Source organism: Gracilinanus agilis, chromosome 5, assembly GCF_016433145.1.
Source record: "Gracilinanus agilis isolate LMUSP501 chromosome 5, AgileGrace, whole genome shotgun sequence".
NCBI lineage: Eukaryota > Metazoa > Chordata > Mammalia > Didelphimorphia > Didelphidae > Gracilinanus > Gracilinanus agilis.
Window position 1 is genome coordinate 196682438 of NC_058134.1, and position 22980 is coordinate 196705417.

A 22980-nucleotide genomic window follows, 5' to 3' on the forward strand; every position below is an offset into this window, starting at 1 on the left:
GGACATCATCTTGGCATGGTTCCCACTCTCCCTCCTCCCAAGGCCTTCCAACTCTGCCTCCACCCTCCCATGTACTCCTCCAAATTTCACAAAGCTACCTCCAAGATGTGGGGGTTATGCCTCAGCTCTTGCCCCCTCTGATCTGCAAACGTCCACTGGCTCATGCCCAAAGCCAACAGAAGAAAGCAAATCCGTTTGCTAAATGATCCAGAGTTTTAATGTCAAAAGTTTTAGTGTAAAATATTTACAAAGGAGAGTTCTGGCCTCAGCCTTCAGCCTCCTACTCCATGACACCTAGTATTTGACTTCCGCTCCTCTGAGCGGAAATAAAAAAGGAAACCATGACGAGGAAGGAATGATGCTAGGTTTACATTAGTGTAATAAAGTTACAAAAATTGCTCCTTTACAAACGTTGGGAGGAGTTGGGACCAAGCCGGAGAGCCCAAGGATACTTTAGTCTTAGTGCTTCAAAGCACAAGGCGGCCATGTTCCAGCTGCATCCTCAGATACATCACTGGATCCCCCACCCCACTCAAGCATAGACAATGCCGAGAATTGGGTAAAACTATTATTCCCCACTTCGCTGTGTTCTTTCCATCTTCCACCTTCACAGGGCACGTAAATAGCTGAGAAAGTCAGGGTCCGCTCTGCTGGTCCTCCGGGGCCAGCCTGTAGCACCAAATAAACAATGGGCTCCAGAAAGGAGGCCCTCAAAGACTGCAGACTTGGCAAGGCAAAAGGTGTCTTCAAAATCGTCCATCCTGCCTGCCCTGGGGCTCCTCCAAGCCCTTCTAGGGAAGGCGCGTGGGCCTTGGGGCTGGCTCCTCTTCGGTGAAGAGTCCGCAGTGGTGGAACTAAAAAGGGAAGGCGGGGCTTGGCACAGCCTCACCTGGGGACGGTGGGCAGAGGTCTGTAGGGGCTGTCCCGCTCCAAGGCCTCTCTGATGTTCTGCAAGCAGCCACACAGCTTCATGTCTTGGAGCACCTGCGCCAGCGTGTCCAGGGTAGCCTCGTGCCTCGGGACTCCCTTCAGCCACGCCTCCAACATGCTGTAGTGGGCTTCTCGGAAACTGCGGCTGTTCTGCATCTCAAGGAATTCGATGACATTCGGGCTCAAGCCCAGGCGCCGAACGAACTCCCTCCAGCGGGTGGCTGGCACTTCGTCTACCACCGTGTACAGCATGGCCGGCTCTGTGGGAAGGAGGGATGGAGGGAGGACGTGAGGGGCCGAGCCGGCAGCAGCGAGGGGCAGTGATGGAAAGCCCGGCTGGCCAGGGAAACCCTCCACCCCATCGGCCAGAGTACCTCCCTTCGCTTGGGGTCCTAGCGCTTACTACCGGGCGTTCAGTAAACTCTTCGTTAATGATTGATCTCGGCTGGGCGGTCTCTCCCCAGTGCCTGGGCGGTAAGCTCCGGGAGGGCGGGGGCTGCCTTTCACAGTGGGTGCTTAACAAACGTTATCGGATGGGATTGGACTGGGACCCCATCTCTGTGATTTGGGGCAAATCACAACCTCTTTGAGGCTCAGTTTCTTCAACTGTAAGATAATAGCTAATCTTTACGAAGGTTTACGAAGGGCTTTGTTGTTGTTTTGTTGTTGGTCAGGGCTGACAACTCTTCGTGACCCCATTTGGGGTTTTCTGAGCAAAGAAACTGGAGCGGTTTGTCATTTCCTTCTCCAGCTCTTTACAGATGAGCAGAGGTAAACAGGGTTAAGGGACTTTCCCAGGGGTCACAAAACTAATAAGTGTCAGAGGCCGGATTCACGTACAGCAGTCTATCCACTGCATCACCTGGTTGCCCACTTGTGCTTTACCAATGCTATTTCATTTTATCCTCACAACGGTAAGATAAATCCTATTAGTAATGGCAAATGTTAAAAATGGCTATAAGTTTTGCTATTATATAATAGCAAATAAAAATAAATGGGAATGATAATAGATAGCCCCATTTTACGGATGAGGAAACTGAGACCCAGGATGGTAAAGTGCCTTTTTCAGGGTCTCAAAAGCTAGCAAACATCTGAGGAGAATCTGAACGCAGGCCTTCCTGACTCCAAATCAATACTCTGGCCACTCTGACACTTGGCTGAAGAGGTTGGAACATACCAATTGGAAGCTGCTTTCCCTTTATAAACCCTATTGTCCTACCACATCATTTACCCTCCAAATTGCCCCATAATCCACCCAACCCCTCCCTTTTCGAAACAAGATGTTTTTCTTGCGCATGCGTACTACTTTCCGCTCCTGGAGAAGGGGAAGGGCACCTCAGGAGTCAAGCTGGGTGATGAGCACTTACTGTCCAAACGTAGGGCGGTGTCATCTGACGTGACACTGTCTGATGGCATCTGGGCGGGGCGATTGATGGGATCGGCCGGCTGGTAGGGCGATGCCGAACACATGGTACGTTGTATATTGTTCGGAGGCTGCCAATTATTTGGGGGAAGGGAGGAGGGAGGAGCTAAGGAGGAAGCGGGGACAGGGGCGGGGAAGGGGGTGGGGCTGGAGACTGGGAGGGAGGGGCCAGGGCAGAGGGTGGTGGGAGAGTAGGGAGGGACTTGGGTGGGGGTCGGAGTGGAGTCCGAGTTGTGGGGTGGGGCCAGCGGCTGCGCATGTTCTTCCTGGAAGAGTGAAGGGGAGGGGTTACGCTGGAGCCACGTCCCCTCCCCTACCTGAGGGGCGGGGCAGAAGAATACTGGCCTATAACCCCGCCCAGATCTGAAGACTTGTCCCTGGTCCAGCCCAGAGGCTGTTTGTGGGGCGGAGGAGCTTTGCCAAAGGCTGGATAAGGAAAGGGAGATGAGAGATTAGGGGAATCTTGGAGCGGGGAGTAGGGAGAGGAAATTTAGCGGGGTTGCCGTGTGGGTTAGAAGTTCAGGGAGCAAAGTGTTGGGGGCTAAGGGGAGCTGTTGGAGACCACCACTACGGCGAGAGGGGATTATAAAGCGGGCCCCAAATCTCGTTTTAGTTACCTCTTTTTCAGGAGCCCGTCTCCACCAGACTGAAAAAGGAGAAACAAAAGACATCACAATTTTCACTTCCCCATACGTGTCTTCCCTTTCTCCTCTCTACTCATCCCCCTCCCCCCAAAACCAACCTCACTACCATGGGAATCTGTGGTGACAGGCACCAGAGGCTGTGTGATTGCTCACAGGCCGAGGGAACTCCTGACTCAGCAAAAGATCTTCCGCACCCCCAAATGCTCACTTCTTAGCACTCCACTTGTGTGGGATCTCAGCTTCCTCATCTTTAAAAGGAGAGAATTAGACTAGATCCCTTCTGATGTTCCTCTGGCACTAAATCGATGACCCAGTGACTCCAGCTAAGTAACCCTGAGCAAACAGCTCTACTTCCCCCCTGAGCCTGAGTTTCTTCATCTGTAAAATGGAAATAATCCTGCTTGTACTACCTACTTCAAAGCTGGTGGAAGAAAAGTTACAGAAAAATGTGAAGTTATTATCAGTTACCCAACAGCCCATACCATAATATTGGAGTATCCAACAAAGGTCAAGGAAATAATTTCTCCTCCCTTATCCTGCCCAAATGTCACCCTGAGGCTCTACTCACAAAGTAAATACAGCTTGGACTTCCATCTTGAGTAACGACAGAAGAAGATGAGGATGAGGGACAGGCAGCAAAACCCCAAAAAGACCACCAAGACCATCAGCACTGGAACTAAGGGCAAAAAGTCTTAATAGGTAAACTGAAAAAAAAAAAGGAATCAGGGAAGGAGAGGAAACATAGAAGAGAGATTCTGGATAGGAAAGAGCAAGACTGAAGGAAATGGGATAAATTTACCTTATACCCTAGTTCATTCTTACCTGTTTCTCTTGGATCCATACTCTTTGAGGGGCAGAAAGGGCTGCATTTTTCCCCAGGTGGACACCTAAAAGGAGGTGGGGAATGAGTAAATACTTGTGGCCAAATACAAATCAGTCACTCTCCATCACTGATGGAAGATACACATGAATAAAGTCTCACAAACAGGCAATGTGATATAATAAAAAGAGAAGTGAACTTGGGAGGCATTGAGGCCTAAAATTCTGCTTCCTTAATAGAAGTCACTTCAGTTCTTTGACTTCAATTTCTTCCTTTGTAATAATTACCTCAAAGGGTTGTTGTGAAAATCAAATGAGAATTATGTCAATCGCTTTGCAAAGCTTAAAGTGATGTAAAAACATAAGCTGTTATTAAGATCATATATAAAATCTGGCCTCAGATACATCCTAGCTGTGTGATCCTGGACATGTCACTTAACCTCCATTGCCTAGCCCTTACTGTTCTTCTGCCTTGGAACCAATATACAGTATGAGTCCAAGACAAAAAATGAGTGTGTTTTTTTTTTTTAAAGGATCATATATAAGGCCATATCTCTTTAGAACCAATTCCAAAATGTTGCCTACATAACTTATATTGGAATTTGGTTGAATTGAATGTTGTTTCAATAAATAACTTTTAAATAGGGGTTTGAAACAATGCCTTTGTATTTTAGTTCAAATACATTTCAATCTACTAAATGAATTCTTTTTTTAAATATGAAGATTACTTTAATGCAAAATCAAACATGATAAAAGATGGATAAGAAATTCATTTGGATGCACATTCAGTTGTATTAATGTCACCCTTAACGGATAATGTCCTATTATCCCACACATTTAAGATGTAAGTCCAGAATTCAGAAAAAAAGATAGTTTAGACACAGTTTTTTAGAAGTCATTTCCACAAGTTTAATTGTTTTGTTTTGTTTTTAATTTTAAATTTATTTAGTTAATTTAGAATATTTTTCCATGGTTACATGATTCATATTCTTTCACTTCCCCTCCCATAGCCAACAAGAAATTCCACTGGGTTTTACATGTATCACTGATCAAGACCTATTTCCATATTAATATTTGCACTAGAGTAATCATTTAGAGTCTACACCCCCAATCATATCCCCATCGAACTATGTGATCAAGGAAATGTACTAAACAAATTCTTGAACAGACCTTTGTCAGGGTTTTGACAACCTTGTTATACTAGAACTTTCATTGTAATTTTATTTGATATGATAGCATCTACCTGTATTATACACTGCTGGAAAATATGGAGAAATAAAACTGAGAATCAAGGAATTTTAGAAAGGGATGGGTAAGACCTTCAATCTCCCTCGGGCCTGTTTCCTTCTCTGTAAAATGGACTTGGACTAAATCAGAGGTATCAAACACATTGTCAACAGCCCACAACATGCCCAAGTGCATACCTGAACCAGATTAAAATATAATTGGGAAACAGTGAGCAAAATAAACAAAAATACAACTGTTCAGTCATTTTTCAGTCATGCCCAGCTCTTCATGATCCCATTTGGGATTTTCTTGGCAAAGATACTAGAGGGGTTGGCCATTTCCTTCTCCAGCTCATTTGACAGGTGAGGAAACTAAGGCAAACAGGGTTAAGTGACTTGCCCAGGGTCACTCAGCTAATAAGTGTCTGAGTTTGAATTTAGGAAGATGTCATCCTGACCCCAGGCCCAGCACTCCAATCACTGCACCTCTCAGCTGCCCTTAAAAAAATAATAATACAATAGGATATAGATAATATGAATACATGGTTTTCTAAGTCAATATATGGCCTACAGGGATCCTTCTGTAGAGCTGAGGGGTCTGGTTTCTATTTGAGTATGAAACCACTGGACTAGATGACTTCCATGCTCCCTTCTAGCTCTAATGCTACGATGTGTCATCCTATGATGAAACATTATTAATGAAGTAACATGCCCAGAAACATTAAGGTACATGTCCAAGGTCACATATTTTATGGCCTAGACCAGTGATGGGCAAACTATTTAAAGAGGGGGCCAAAGGAAAGGAAATGCTCATCTGTCAGTCTGTTTCTAAGGCAACTCTTTCGCAGTTTCATTGTATTGTATCCTACTCATTGTATTCTTCAGATTAGGAATAATATCCTGCAGCTGGATAAAACATTTCAGCGCCTGCATCTGGCCCCGCAGGCCGTAGTTTGCCTATCACTGTCCTAGCCTTTCTTTAACTTAGAGCCTAATGGAGTAAATAAAGCAAATGTACATTTATAAAAAGTACAACAGTTACATGCACATAATAAGGAATGTCCAAGAAATTCATACAAAGTTCCATGAAGCAAGAGGGATATGTTGGAGCCAGCCAGAACTGGCTTTTCAGTGTGATTATTCCTCAGAAATCTGAAAACACTACAAATCCCAAAACAATACAAATCCTTAGAAATCTGAAAGTACCACAAGTGACTCTAGATTTTAGAAAGTGCTGGAGAAAATGTTAAATGTGTAGAAATGTAAAAATATATCCTGGTAGAGCTGTTTTTAAACCATTTACCAACCCTTATTTAACTGCTGTCAAAAAACCAATACTAAGTATCAATTCCAAGACAGAAGACACAGGACACAATCAAAAGATTACTTTTTTGCACTTAAATTTTTTAATCCTACTTTATCTTTGGTAATTGAAATAATTTGGGGGGTCTTAAATTAATACTTTAATTTTTATCTAAATATAGTTTGCTTCCCTTGGGCTCTTTGTCTTCTAGTCCTAAAACTACATCTAAAAAAAATATGAGGAGGAAAAGGCAAGACTATTCACCTGTTTCTCCCTAGCAGCAACTAGAAAAATATTGAAGAACGTCAAATTCACTTCATGGATAGGCCCCGCCAAATCCCAAAACTGATGAAGCCATTACAGCCACAATAAATGGGACAACTAGCAAAGGCAAGCCAGGTCCAATTCCCTACCTTAAGCTATGATTATTAAATGCATTATCTCTAAATTATATTCTAAATGAACTGGAGGAATTCCATGTGAACTGGAAAGACCTCCAGGAATTGATGCAGAATGAAAGGAGCAGAGCCAGAAGAACATTGTACACAGAGACTGATACACTGTGGTAAAATAGATGTAATAGACTTCTGTACTAGCAGCAATGCAATGACCCAGGACAATTCTGAGGGACTTATGAGAAAGAACGCTACCCACATCCAAAGAAAGAACTGTGGGAGTAGAAACACAGAAGAAAAACAACTGCTTAAACACATGGTTCGATGGGGATATGATTGAGGATGTAGACTCTAAATGATCACCCTAGTGCAAATATCAATAATATGGAAATAGGTCTTGATCATGTAAAACCCAGTGGAATTGTGCTTTGGCTATGGGGGGGAGGGAAGGGAGGCAGGTTTCAGGGGAGGAAAAGAACATGAATCATGTAACCATGAAAAAAATACTCTAAATTAATTAATTAAAGTAAAATGTTCAGTCCAGAAATAAATAAAATAAATTATAATTTAGGTTTAAAGACTGAGTGAGAGTGCAATTGAGAGGCTGGAGTTAGGGGGGTTTTAGTAAGATATACAGTCCTATCACATATCTGGTAATTCCTAAACATAGTCCTAGTAAATGATGAGACCTGGAACAGGGTTTTGAGTGTGTCAAAAAATGGAAAAGATAGCTTTAATGAAAGACCTTAATGATGAAAAGCAATGTAACTTTAAAGCATGGACAATGTATTTCTGCTTCTCTCATCTGGCAAATAGTGTTAAGTTGCTCCTTCCCAAAGACTTCATGGGACCTGGGACCTCAGTGTGGGGGTACAATGGGAGAAAGAGAGCTATCTGGTTTCTGGCATAAAGCAATGAGAAATGGAGTGAGTGGTACCCCACCAGTATTGCCCAGTGGTTTCTCTAACCTTTTTCTTCCTTCCCACTCCCATCCCTGCCTACAGACAAGAAGTACTCACTCATTACACGAGATGCATTTGTCGTCATTCCAAAAGAAATCTGGATTACATAAACACACAGCATCCCGTTTTTCTTGACCTGTTGGCATTAAAAAGAAAGAATTCTCAAGACAAGAAGTCCTTGGGAAATGATCTCTAGAGATCTCTTCAGGAAGTAGGGGGAAAGGGAATGTTCCCTCAAGAGGAAGGGAAAAGAAGAAGTTAGAAGGGAAACGAAAAAATGTATTCCGGAGAGGAAGGAGAATAGAATTTATGGTCATAGGAAAGTGTGAGGATTTGGGGAATGGTATGCTCACATGGGTGATGGACCGTGCCATTGAAGCATGGGTTGCAGGGAATACATCTGAAAAGTCCATTTTCTTCTTTCCCTTGATTTTGTTGATATTGGTTTTCCCCACATCCACACACTGTGTTTTTAGAGACTGTGCAGGATTCCTTCTCTATCTGGCCCATCTCTGTTAGGAAGAGATGAAAGACCTCTTCAGAGATTAACTCAGTCCTCTTTTGTTTCTTTTCTTGTCATTCCACATCCTCTAAGGGGTGTATAGATAAGGCCTTGGACAGTTACTCACTGTAATCCACCCCACAACTTGCTTTACCTGGGAACACTACTTATGGAACTTCTCTGCTGATGGGCCCCATCTGTCTCCCCAGGACTCACCTTTTCTGCAGAGAGAACAGCTGCGGCACTTTGAGACATAGTTTTCACTCTCTGTGAATGTGCCGTTAGGACAAGTCTTACAATCAGGTGCAAGGCCTGAGTCAGCACAGTCAGCGTTCAAGTAAGTCCCTATGGAAAGGCAAAGAGTTAGACCAAGACTTAATGGGTCAACAGGGCATGAAAGACAGAGCAAAAAGATAAACTGAGAGACCTATGAAGCCACTGAGGATCAGGGAAGATCTCTATCCTAAAAGAGACAAGACCAGAAGATGTAGGAATCTATCTCTGGAATAAGCAATGGGGAGAGCTGATCCTAAGTTTGAGGAAGAAATGAAGCCAGGAAAAATCAATACATTAGTGAGACCCTGGGTATGGAAGTATATGAAGTCTTTAGAAAAAGTACCCAGTTAAATACCAAACCTGGTCCCCCAGAAAGGGATTAAGAGAAGGCCTTTCTCTGTTTCTTTGCAGAAATGGGAGGCTATGGGTGTTGAATGCTGCATAACATCAGATTTTTTTTGAGCTTTAAAAAAAATCTATTATAAAGAATGGCCAGAGAAGGAAGGAATACAATGTAGGTGATGTAAATGATGTAAAAGCAAAAGATATCAAAATTAATTTTTAATAAAAGTAGGGGCCAGCTCTAAGAAGGAGCTCACTACTCCTCCACTTTATACCTTTGTGACATTTGAGACAGCAAATAGAGGAATTTGTATGATGTTCATATTTCCCCTCAGGACATTTTTCTTCATGCCTCTTCTGGATGGACATCCCAGAAGCAACATGAAAGTACAGTCCCACCATCAGGGCCAGGGCCACCTGGAGAAAAATCAGACAGAAAAAAACAACCATCAAGTAAAAGCCAGTGAAGGCACAGGAACTTGAAAGGCCTTGACCCCATGAAATCTCACCCATCTTTTAAGATCTAACTTGCTTCACCTCTTCCATGAAGACATCCTTCTCTAAGGATGCTTCACCAGAGTTTATCTTGTCTCTTCACTATGGCTCAAAAGCAACTACATCGAATTAGTCCAACCATTCTGGAGGGCAATTTGGAATTATGGGCAAAGGGCTTTAAAAGACTACCTACCCTTTGACCCAGCCATACCACTGCTGTGTTTGTACCCCAAAAAAGATAATAAAGAAAAGACTTATAGGAAAATATTTATAGACATGCTCTTTGTGGTGGCAAAAAATTGGAAAATGAGGGGATGCCCTTCGATTGGGGAATGGCTGAACAAATTGTGGTATCTGTTGGTGATGGAATACTATTGTGCTGAAAGGAATAATGAAGTGGAGGATTTCTATGTGAACTGGAAAGACCTCCAGGAATTGATGCAGAGTGAAAGGAGCAGAACCAGGAGAATGTTGTACACAAAGACTGATACACAATGGCACAATCGAATGTAATAGACTTTTTTACTAGCAGCAATGCAATGACCCAGGGCAATCCAGAGGAATTTATAAGCAAGAACACTATCCATATCCAGAGAAAGAACTGTGGGAGCAGAAATGCATTAGAAAAATATATGATCAACCACATAGTTCGATAGGGATGTGATTAGGGTTTGATGTTAAAGAATCACTTTACTGCAAATATAAGTAACAGTTTTTAAAATTGATACATGTATAACCCAGTGGAACTGCTTGTCAACTTTAGGAGGGGGGAGGAGGAAAAGGGGAGATCATGAAACATGTAACCATGGAAAAATATTCTAAATTTTAAAAAAACTAACCACATCTTTGCCTATATTCCATCATTCTCCTCCTCAAACTGAGTTAAGTTGTCCCCATTTAATATTGGGCAGGAGTCCTATCAAGGTGTGTTTGATTTGGTCTTTTGGTGTTAGTTGGTTTTTCTTTTTTTTTATGTTCCTCAGAGAATGCCGGGAATCATTGCATTGATATACATACCTCCCCCACTACCACCCCCAAACCAGGGTGAAAAGTGTAAAGGTAAAGCTGAAGTGCATGTGTCAGGAGTTTGGTGATAGTATACGTAGATTAAATAGATGAAAGAATGGGGAAATGTATGTGGGTCAGAAGTAACTGTCAGGGAGGAAGAGGTCATGTATAGCTCTGACCTCACTAGGGCCAGGGAATGAATGAAGTTTGACTGAATGACCTCAAAGAGTTCTAAAACCAAGATTTCATGTTTTGCCACAGTGGGATGAAATTTCCAAGTTGGAAGAAACACTTTATAACTTCTTTCTGAGTTGTGTGCCCAGGGCATTTACCACTATTTCATATGTGGTGGTGTCATTTCAATTGTTTCCAACTCTTTGGGAATTTTCTTGGCAAAGATATTGGAGTGGTTTGCCATTTCCTTCTTCAGCTTATTTTACAGATGAGGAAACTGAGTAAAGCAAAAAGAGTTAAGTGACTTGCCCCACAGCTAGTGTTTCAGGCTGGTTTTGAATTCATGAAGATGAGTCTTCTTGGTTCAAAGCCCAGTGCTCTACCCACTAGCACCACTTAGATGGCCTATTTCATTACCTTAATCCTAAAACAGGTCCCTTGAATTTCCAGATTTTAGCTCAATCCCCAACTTTGTTGTATGACCACAGATAAGGCACTCTAGGACTCAGTTTTTCCTTTTACAAACAAGAGGGTACAATCTCCTATCCCTCTGTAAGTAATTTAATTTCTAAAGAGATCAGGACTATGAGGTGACCATATTCATCATTGTAAAAGGAGTGTGTCAAGTGGACCTAAAGTAGCTTTCTAAATGTAGCTTTAAAAGCCCCAAATCTCCAAAGCAAGGGAGCTCATTAGAGAGGGCTCCAGGAGTTAGAACCTCTTGGGATGTGTTTCTGGACTCAGTGATTATATCAGAACAAGAAAAGAAAAGGGTTCTACAGAAATAAAAGTTCTAGTGTGTTTCTAGGCTGCCACAGGCAGGCAGCCAAACAGGAACAGTCAACAATGAAGATGTCCACAACCCTCACTTGGTAGATTCAGGTTCCAGAAATAAGAGAGGATAGGAATCTATGAGATTAACTCTTATCAACTGCAACGGAATTGGCAGAGTCAGAGCCAAAGCAAATACTCCAAGGGGGTTGCCAGTTCCTTCTTGGAGGGGCAAAGTATTCCAGGCCTGCATCATCTTCATAACTTGAACTCTCAAAATTTTTGTGGGAGCTTCTAAAAAACAGCAGCTCCTTCCCCTGGGCCATTATGGGATGCCAGGATGGAGAACTCCATTGTGGGAACTTGATATATCCATATTATAATCAGATCAGAGAATGTGTAGCCAGAAAGAAGAAAGGACTTCCAAGCTATTGATCTTACCCTTTAGTCTCAACAGGGCAATAGAACTAGATCAAAATCCAACTCTTTCAAATAAATATAACCTGAGTCCATAGTGGGCCTTTAGCTGTTCCAAACTATCAATTACCTGAGAACTCCAGGGGAGAATGAATTGAGGACTAGTGAGAATGCTGATGATCACTATACCTTGTCTCTACTAAGTTTCAAGGGAGGGAGCACTCCAAGCAGGTAAGAAGTCCTGGGAGAGAGTATGAAGGGGATGCTGCCTCGGAAGGAAATCATATGATAGGAGGAGAGGAAGAAGATCTAGATATGTGTACAGAATTGGGTTTTCTCCCTCCCTTTCCTCTGCCCTCAAAGGAGACTTCTGCAAATCAAGGGAAAGGGAAGAGGGGGAGAGGGAAGGAATAAGCATTTGTTAAGTACCTACTCTGTGCCCAACACTCAACACTTTACAAATAGTTCCACTACAGTCAAACTAAGGGTCATGCTTGTGATACTGTTAAGGTCCAACTATCTGAGTTGCTATTTGCCACAACCCACATTTCTATCTGTGGTTACTAGAACTCTTAATAAAACATCTGAGCCTGGACTGTGGCTAGTGGTCATGTACCATTCTTGAGACCCATGCTATTAGAGTAGCTGCAGAAGTGGAGACTAGATATGAGGATGTCCCCCAGGGCAGAAAACTATCAATTGCTCATTAGTAGGGAGTCAAGGATTGATTTCTCTTCCTGACTGCCCTTCTCTTATTTCTTTGTGCATCAGTGAGGCTCACCAACCTTAGGCTGAATCCAAGAGCAGGACAAGTAGTTAGAAGTTGCAGGAAACAGCTGCACCAAGGGCTCCATGTGGGGGGCACTTGAGTTTTTCTTTCATTTTTACTATCCTTAGGAAACTAGATGGTTCTAATATATTAACTGCCTTTGTTCTATGAATGAAAAGGGCTATTTAACAAGGAGAAAAAAGCCAAAATGGGTTAGGAGTTTGAAGCAATAGGCTTCTTAAATTTTTTTAAAACAATTTTTAGAAATATTTAATGTTCCCATTCACCAGTTACTTAACTGAACCAGAATGGGTTGCTTTTCTTTTTAATTTTCTCCTTTTTCACTATGAACTTAAAAAAAATTAACAAACACAACCATTTCCACAAAGAACAGAAAAAAGGGGACCACATATGAAATTATGAGTCTCCATGACATACATTCCTTTCTTTCTTTTTTGATATGATTATTTTGGGCCCTGCTTTTTTAAATTTTTTGTTTTTATATTTAACATTAGTAACAACAATCATATAATGTATATGACTTGTTATAAATATGTATTAAAATCAATTTGCTTATCCAAGAGAAACAAATTCTCACAGTAGCTGTGTCCAAAAATCCATGTCATTCTTTTTTCCCCTCTCTCCATCTCCTCCCCAAGAAGGCAGGTAATATGGTATAGGCTGTCATTATATTATATTATGTATTGTTCACATTATTTATATTATATCATATCATATCATATCATATCATATCATATCATATTTTTCCCTGTTCACCATGTTGTGAAACAAGACACCTATTGATAACACTAGAATGGGTTTTCATTTGTCCGGATGAATACAAATGTGACTTCTCGGAAGTCGAAGGAGGGGCTCATGCCTGCACCCTGAAGACTCTCACGAGACCCCTCGGCAGGTGGTTTGGGTATGGCACCACCTAGTGGACAAGTCAAGTATCCCAATTCGCTGCCCTTTTGTGGCTTTGAGGAACGCGAAGGCACAAGCCACTTGGGCTGCTTAGAATGGTAACCCGAGGACCCACCGAGTTACACACACTCAGAACCTCCCATCTGCACGTCGGGCTCACTATCCACACCAAGCCACCTAGCTGCCCCAGTTTCCTTACGTAATGCAGCATTCCCTAGGGATTGGTATCTAGGACCTAAAGCGGATGGATAACTTCACTTCACCCTATCATACGGGGCCAGAAGACTAAAGTACCCTTCCGAGGAAGCTCATTCTCAAATAGAAGAGCGATATACAGGGCAGCCACATCAGCTAGTATTCTTTTCATCTGCAAACCCAGGATTTCCTAAAGCCACTCCTGATCGCCTGATCGCCTGCTCTGAGAACAGGACTTCAAGTTTCAATCGCCCGGAGAAAGGTGGAGATTTGTTAAGCGGAAGAATTTTCCCAACTCTTAAGTGTTTCGAGTTATTGAACTTGTGGGTTCTTTCCCTGAAGAGTGGGTCCCACTGAGAGGAAGCAGGTATGTCAAGAAGTAGGTAGAGCCCAGAAAAGAATCCAGAAGCCTGGACTGCCACCCTGTCCTGAGGAAAGACGTTTCCAGAAGAACACTGCCTTGGGCTGTTGAGTACTAAACTCCCCGGAGTGAGAAAATAAGACATAGACAGGCTACTGGTTCCGATTTCTTCCTACTCCAGCACCTAACGAGTTAATCCAGCTCCGGGAAAGGGAACCTCTTCCCGGCAGCTCCGCCCCAGTGGGAGGGAGAGAGGGAGGGAGAGGAGGAACAGGCAGCTTCCCTAAGAATGGTCAAGAATCAAAAAAAGATGGAGAAAGGTACAAGACAGCAGTTGAGGTGTACCATCATCCCTTTCCTCTACCCAGATTATATGCCTACTCCTTGCATTCATTCACACACAAAGTCCCCTTCCTCACTTCCCCCATCAATAAAAAAGGAGTCCTTCACAGTCCCCAATCTTGGTGAGTCCACAGATTCCAGGAAACAGTAACTCTCCTTTCCCAATCTATCCCATAGGGAAATATTCCATGACCTCCATTTCCTCTCTATCAAGTAACTGCCCATCCTCCCTGCCTGTAGTTCATTATTTCCCACAAGAACTTCTCACATCTTCCCACTGAGACCCCCTCTAGATCCTCCTTCCAGTTGAGCTAAATCCCAAGTAAATCCTCCTCCTTAGAACAATACTACTGCCATATTGAGATCCAAATGGAAAAGATTTTCCAAACCCCTCACCTTACCTATGACAAAATGGTCCCAATGGGCAATAAGACTCCCGATTGAGTCCGACATCTTCAATAACCTTGTCTTCTGATTCTAGAACTATGATCCTATAACTAGATGATCTCAAGCTCACTCCTCTTCTTCCTGTGCTCTCATGACTTTACCATCATGCCCTCTTAAAGGTCCCTTCTCTGCTACCACCTCCCCTTCAGTTTCCTTTTATATGTTGTTATATAGCTTTGTATTTATATCCCTCAGGTTTAGCACACAGTAAGGCCTTAATAAATGCATATTGCCTGTTGTTGATCACCTGCTAAATATGCCTTTCAGAGTAGAAAACAAGCCTCAGTCTTCAGGTCCCAGCCAGAGGGACAGAGGAAGTGTAGGAAGCTGGGACTAAAGTGAGAGTGGGAGGCCACTGAGGGGGTGGCCCAGTAACCACCCCCAACCCTGCCTCCTCCACAGCTTCCGGTTGTAGAGGGTTTTTTAGTGTGATTTCCTGTGCGAAGGTGAGTGGGGATAGTCAGAGTCAGAGGGAGAAAAGCTGCAATTTAACTCTTCAGTCCCAACTTGACCCTCCACATCCCATAGCAAAATCTCTTGCTGCTACTCCTACTTATTTCCCTCATTCCCTTCTCCCACTCATCCCTCAAGTCCATTATCAAAAGTACTCAAGCTTTTAATTCAATTAATTAAAGTCAACTCCCCATGGTATAGCTTTCACTTATTGTCAAGATCCTTGGGAAATTCAGTGGAACACATCTAGTCTCAGACTTCAATATTCAAAGTCTAGCTCATGGCCTACTTCTTTCATGAAGCCTTCTCTGACCACTCTCATTTCCCATGATCTCTCTTTCCCTCCCCTGGGCTCCCATAACCTTTCTGGTCTGCAATGCTCCATTTATAATGCTCCCTTGGCACTTTTCATAGTATATCTGCCCAAATGGTAGGCTCCTTCATGTTTAAGGATCCTATCAATCACAGTGCCTAGCATAATGCCTTGTACATAATGGAACTCAATAAATGCTTGTTAATAAATCAAAAGGACAGGGCAGCTAGGTGGCTTAGCGGATAGAGCAGGAGACCTGAAGATGAGAGGTCCTGGTCTCAAATCTGATCACAGACACTTCTTAGATATATGACCCTGGGCAAGTCACTTAACCCCAATTGCCTAGCCCTTACCACTCTTCTGCCTTGGGAGCTGATGCTTAGAATTGATTCTAAAATGGATGGCAAGAGTTTTTTTTAAAAATCAATCAGTCAACCAAAGGAATGATATCTTCAGCCCTGACTTCTTGTCTTGTGATCTTCCTCATTCCAAACATCTAGATGCTTAGAGGGTATCTACACTTGGACATTTCCAAAATACCTGCCACTTACCCTTATTCAAAACCAAACTCACCATTTTCTGGGCCTACTGGGGACATCATCACTAATCATCATTTTTAGGATTCCTGTGGTTCAAAATCTTGGGAGCAATTTGTTCTCTCCTGATCTCTATCCATCTGATCAATCAATAAATCCTAGCAGTCCTTCCACTCTCCACCCTCAGATTCACCTCTTTCCTCTTCATTTCCCCATCACTACTGTAGCCTAAGCCTCATTGTGTCCCACCTAAACTAGTACAAGCCCCTGTCTTCCTGCCTGCTCTCTTTATCCCATATCCAACTCCAATCATCAGGCACAAGTCAGGGAGCTGATCACTGGTCGACTCCCAGATATCTACTGCTTTGTGATTTTAATCTAGATCTCTTCCTCGAACATTTTAATCATGTCATCTGGTCATTCTCCTGCCCTAGGACTTAATGGTTTCCTGTGGTCCATATCAATTCTGATCTTCTTTGTCTAGATTTGTGCTTAAGGCCCTCATTTCTTCCCCAATTTCTCTCTTCACTTCTTATTACACTCCAATCCCATAACTCCACTATGGCCAAGGTGATCTACTCCCTGCCCTCCTTACACATACTTGTTTGCCTCCTTATATAATGCTTATGTCATTTTCCTTCCTTTCCCCGACTCCTCCTCTCCCAATCAGTATCTCCCAACCCACAATAAAGCTTCTGATAGTTAACCCCTTCTTACTGATTTCTTTCTTTTACCCCACAGTATACCATAGTATGATGCCTATAAGAGCATGGAGCTGGAAGGGACCTCAAAGATTATCTGGTCCAATTCATTTGACAAGTGAAGAAAGTAAGGCCTATAGAGTGACTGGTCCCAAATCACACAGGTCAATTGTAGTAGCAAAGCCAGGTCCCTAATCCACTTTTTGGGGGCCCAACCTACCAGTCACTGAATTCAGCTAGTCCCTCTTGGTTCCAGCACTCAGTTCTCAGTAAGCTCAGAGAGAAATGGGAAGGCCAAGAAAGTCAAAAGACAAAAAGAGAGATAGGAGGAAATGGGGTTAAATAAAAAAAAATGGAAAGGAGAAGTGATGGGTGAAAATAACAAAGGATATAGGCTAGGGGCAGCTTGGTTGCTCAGTGGATAGAGAGCCAGGCCTAGAAGCAGGAGATCCTGGTCTCAAATCTGACCTCAGACATTTCCTAGCTGTGAGACACTGGACGAGTCACTTAATTCCCACTGCTTAGCCCTTACCATTCCTCTTCCTTGGAAACAAAATATAATATTGATTTTTAGACAGAAGAAGGATAAAAAGGATATGGGCAAAAAACAAAAGGCAGGAGACAGGGGAAGACAAGAGAGAAGAAATAGAAGAGAAAAATGGGGGAGGAGAAGCAATTTCCAGGCTAAAGGAAAAGGGAAAATGAACAGGAGAGATGCAGAAGGGGAGAAAAGAAAATAAGAAGATCAGGATGATTGGGAAGTCTAGAGTCCAGGAATTAGAGAGAGGCTTACAGATTAAGAGAAGAGCCTAAAGATATGGAAAGAGGCCAGGAACCAGTAGGGCTGATGGGAGAGAAAGGGGCATTTCTAATGACGAAGACAACTTTCTGACTTCCTCAAATTGGGCTGTTGGATGAGAAACTGAACTACAGTTAGTTGTTTGAGGACTGGACAAGGATAAAGCTTAAAGTCCTAGGAAGGTTGGGGGTGTCCCTCCTAAGCCACAAACATGAACAGAACCAGCCTGGGACAAGTGACAAGAATACTCTTTACTCAGTCCCTTAATCCTGTTCCATGCCTCTTTCAAAAAACATCCCGCTAGTAGCCCCCCAAAAAAACATCCACCACCTTTCAAACCCTAAACCAAGGTTCAATTTGACCCTCAACCCATACACTCGGCCACTCCCACCATCCCTTCATCCCTACTTGTCTTTTCCTTTCTCTACAGATCTCTCTTCAACCCCTCTCACCAGGATTCTCACCAGGCACATTTCAGAATACTTTGACACTTCAGAGCTGGCCTTCCTACCACCACACAAGCTCCTTGAGCCCCTAATGAAGCCTGTCCCTTCCCTTCAGGATCACTATCCATCTCTAAGTCTTTCCTTGAAGACTGTCCAATTTTTCCCATGTGGCCTATCTCTCTCACCCGACCTGTCTAGCCTTGTCAGTCAATCTCTGATCCTGCCTCAGTGGCACCAGCCTAGTGACCTCCTGGAAGCCCTCTACTTGAGGTCCATTTCATGGAGGTTGGACAGTGGGGTCTGACCTCCGGGGAACCCTGCCTGGGGCCCTAATTTGCTATATGAAAGCCACCCGCCCTTGCCCATTGCCCGTTCCCTGTCCATCTCTCACCAGTGGCAGCAGGCCAGGCAGGGTAGGGTGGCCCATGTCCGGCCTGGCTGTGGCTTCTCACTCCCCCATGAGGGCTCAGAGAAGCAGCCGAGGCAGCCGCGAACGAGCCAAAGAGTCGAGTAAGGGACGCGCAGGATCCTGAGGTCAGAGACCCGGGGCCAGGCTGTCCGGGACGGAGATCTAAACAAGGTTCCGAAAACCTGCAAGACCGAACTGGAGCTGCAGCTGGCGCCAGAACGTGAGGCCCAGCTTGAGCCTGAGGCGGGGTCCGAACCCGAGCCGTGCGCGGGAGCTGAGAAAGCTGAGGGAGGGAGCAAGCAGGGTGTTGCAACTAGTGCTAGGACAGGAAGAGCAGAGGAGGAGGCGGGGAGAAGCGGGGGAGGCTGAGGAAAAAAAAAAAAAAAAGGACTTTTAACCCTAGCCCAGCCAGGGAATCAAGGACCTTGGATGAAAACCCTGGGGGTTCCCAGATCTCAAATGACTTCCATACAAAGACTCCCAGAAATCCTCCTCCTGTCCCATTCCACCACCAAACCTGATCCACCTAAACACCCGCACCTCAAGCTCTCCAACCCCTTACTCACTCCGAAATCGTAGGGCATCGCTGATCCTCATTGCCCCGCCCTCTGGGGAAGATGGGGAAAGAGCACAAGATGGGGAGCCAGATTCTAGGCTCTCCTCCCATTCTGCCATTCATCCGGTGGATGACTTTGAACAAGTCACGCTATCAGTTTCCTCATCTAATAATGACAAAAATAATAGGTAAAATGTATTAAGTACTATGTGCAGAAGCTTTTTTTTTTTTTTTTAATATTCTCTCATTTGAGCCTCACAACAACCCTGGGAAGTGGGTGCTATGATTATCCCCATTTTACAATCAAGGAAACTGAGTCACAGAGAAGTTGTGTCTTGCCCAAGGCCTCACAGATAGTGTCTGAGGTTGGATTCACATCCAAGTCTTTCTAATTCCACTGGATCCCTTCCCTGCCTCGTTTGTCAATAAAAATAATAGTTATAATAACAATTAGGTAATAGTTAATCATTAATTACAGGGGGTGCTACAGTTAACAAAGCACTTTGGTCACATGGTGCCTTGAAAGAGGCAGTGCAGATATTATTGTGCCCATCTTAAAATGAAGAAAAGGAAGCTCAGAGAAATAAAGTGTCTTATTGGTGCTCCCAGAGCCAGGAACAACAGCTGGACTCCAGCTTGGCCTTCCCAAGCCGCCATCCATAGTAATCACCACCAGAGCAAATGCACACACACAGAGATGCTCAGTAGGTAAATGGCTCTCCAGGAGGGAAAAGAACCCCACAGATATTATATATACTTTTAAGTTTAATCCGCAATATTAACATTTTCTCCATCCTTGGGCTAAGTCTGAATAATCAACAAAATAATCAATAGAGCCCTGATGTACTGTAGCCTTTGCCAATTGCCAAGATGTAAATGCTCACGCCGAAAGTTAACAATCAGCTCTGCAGCCAATTTGGCACCAAGGAAGCCCTGCTTCCACTGGACCTGAGCATGTAACCCATGGTCCCCTCTGGTGAAATAACCCTTTGCTAAGGGCAAGCAAAACCAGAGGCTTCCGCTTGGTTCCCCTGGGGGTGTGAGAGGAATGGTATGTCTCAGATCTCATCACTTCATTATCAAAAAGAGGTTTAATTGGCCGTAATCTGAGAATGATATTCCAGAAAGTCATAACTTTGCTTGGGTAGTAAGTAGTCATTTCCCCATCTCCTAGTCAGCCTACTGGGTGTGGCAACTCGAACAGCCAAGAGACATCCATCCACCAAGTCTGATGGGCATGGACTCCTCTTCTGGCCTCTTCTACCTTTAAAGGGCCAGGATGCTGAGTCAAACACTTGGCTCTTAGCCCTCTGGACCAGTCAAGTCTCAAGGACATTTTCCTTGCCTTTTAGGGAAAAACTAGCCTAGCCTTTTGGGGTTCAAAAAACACTGGAGGGACTTTGCTGATGCCTTCTCTGGTCTACAGTCTACAGTTATTTATGAGCCAATGAACACAGATGAAAGATATTATGGGTCCTGCACTGAATTAAACCACCAGGCTGAAGCTGTTATTAGGAAGAGACGCTGGACGCCCCATGGCAGGGGACTCTGGTAGATATTATTGCTGTCACACCTCACACCTTGGTGGCAAGATCCTTTAAAGCAGTGACGTCAAACTTAAATAGAGATGGGGCCACTAAACCAGACATAAAGATCCCTGTGGGCTGCCTATTGCCTTAGAAAACCACATATTAGATGGTATCTTTCTTTTGTCTTTTCATTCATTTGGTTAAATATTTCCCCACTCACTTTTTAGTCTAGTTCTGGCCAAACTCCAGTGTTGGGGGCTGACATTTGACACCCCTGCTTTAGGGGAATTTCTACCGCTTATGAAGATTTAGGGTCATTACTTGACAATCTTAATCTCAGGGATAGAAGATGCCTTATATAAGCAGTATTAGAGGAAGAAATAAAAAACTAAACCAGAAAGACTGCAAAAAAAGAAAAGGGGGGCAGCTGGGTAGCTCAGTGGATTGAGAGGCAGGCCTAGAGTCAGGAGGTCCTAGGTTCAAGTCTGGCCTCAGACACTTCCCAGCTGTGTGATCCTGGGCAAGTCACTTGACCCCCATTGCCTACCCTTACCACTCTTCTGCCTTGGAGCCAATACATAGTATTGACTTCAAGACAGAAGGTAAGGGCTTTATTAAAAAAAAGAGAGAGAGAGAGAAAAGAAAAAGAAAAGAAAAAAAATACAATACACTAACATTTCCCTGAAGGAGTAACTGAATATGGAAGAAAAGAAAGACCAAAAATCCTAGGCTTTCCCTACCCCTTTTGGGAAGATGAAGGCCTGAATCTTTTTTTTTTTTTTAAACATTTACCTTCCATCTTCTAATCTGATTGATCTAACCAATAAGTATTGGTTCCAAGGCAGAAAATTGGCAAGGGCTAGGCAATGGGGATTAAGTAACTTGCCCAGTGTCACCCAGCTAGGAAGTGTCAGAGGTCACATTCAAACCCAGGACCTCCCCTTTCCAGGCCTGGCTTTCTATCCACTGGGCCACCCAACTGTCCCCAAAGACCTGGATCTTGATGATGTGGGCCACGTATTGGGCAATATCAGATCTTTGCAGTTCACATTGGGGCTACAAATGATGAAAAACAGACACCAGGAAGAACAGGATCACAGCTTCAATGAAGCTTTCTATAGTCATCAAACTTCGGCATAGGTCAGAGTCATTTAAACTAAGCAATAAGAAAACCTCCCCCTCAGTCCTTTCCCTGTTCTGGCAGAGGAGCTTGTGTAGCTCAACGAAACTATAAGCAACCCTGGTTACCCAAAATGGATGGCCACAGTGGAGAGTTCTGACAAAAGATGATCCACTGGAAAAGGAAATGGCAAACCATTCCAGTGTCTTTGCCAAGAAAACTGATGGAGGGTATTCAAATGCTAAAAGATATGACATTGGAATAGCATTCTACAGTCCGTGGAGTAACAAAAAGTTGGACACGACTGAACAGCAAAAGGTAAGAGAAAATCTTTATAACAAAAACCTCCGTCAAAGGTCTAATTAATTTATAAGGAGCTAAGTCAATTGTACAAAAAATCAAGCTATTCCCCAATTGATAAATGGGCAAGGGACATGAATAGGCAATTTTCAGATAAAGAAATCAAAACTATCAATAAGCATATGAAAAAGTGTTCTAAATCTCTAATAATTAGAGAAATGCAAATCAAAACAACTCTGAGGTACCACCTCACACCTAACAGACTGGCCAATATGATAGCAAAGGAAAGTAATGAATGCTGGAGGGGATGTGACAAAATTGAGACACTAATGCACTGCTGGTGGAGTTGTGAACTGATCCAAACATTCTGGAAGGTAATTTGGAACTATGCCCAAAGAGCTTTAAAAGACTGCCTGCCCTTTGATCCAGCCATACCACTGCTGGGTTTGTACCTTAAAGAGATAATAAAGAAAAAGACCTGCACAAAAATATTTATAGCTGAGCTCTTTGTGGTAGCAAAAAATTGGGAAATGAGGGGATGCCCTTCAATTGAAGAATGGCTGAACAAATTGTGGTATCTGTTGGTGATGTACTGAAAGGAATGATGAACTGGAGGAATTCCATGTGAACTGGAAAGACCTCCAGGAATTGATACAGAGTGAAAGGAGCAGAACCAGGAGAACATTATACACAGAGATGGACTTCTCTACTAGCAGCAATGCAATGATCCAGGACAATTCTGAGGGACTGATAAGAAAGAATGCTATCCAAACCCAGAGAAAGAACTGTGGGAGCAGAAACACAGAAGAAAAACAACTGCTTGATCACATGGTTCGTTGGGGATATGATTGGGGATGTAGTCTCTAAATGATCACCCTAGTTCAAATATCAATAATATGGAAATAGGTCTTGATCAATGACACATGTAAAACCCAGTGGAATGACTCGTAGGCTATGGGAAGTGGGGAGGGAAGAGGGGAGAGAAAGAACATGAATCATGTAACTATGGAAAAATATTCTAAATAAATAAATGAAGTTTTTTTTTTTTTTTAAAAAAAGGTAAGAGGTCATTACCCTCTCGTTTACAAGC

At 43.4% G+C, this 22980-nt stretch overlaps 1 protein-coding gene across 1 annotated transcript; it reads right to left on the reverse strand.

The window, feature by feature from the left end:
• Positions 1–199: 199 nt before the first annotated feature.
• On the reverse strand, positions 200–18408 carry TNFRSF1A (TNF receptor superfamily member 1A). Its single transcript, XM_044679802.1, has 10 exons — positions 18368–18408; positions 9098–9239; positions 8421–8549; positions 8056–8214; positions 7760–7838; positions 3820–3884; positions 3566–3673; positions 2971–2999; positions 2298–2619; positions 200–1190 (listed from the first exon to the last, which is right to left on the reverse strand). Exons 1-10 carry the CDS (start codon positions 18401–18403, stop codon positions 886–888), a joined length of 1374 nt encoding a protein of 457 aa, XP_044535737.1. The 5' UTR covers positions 18404–18408; the 3' UTR covers positions 200–885.
• Between the last annotated feature and the right edge of the window lie 4572 nt (positions 18409–22980).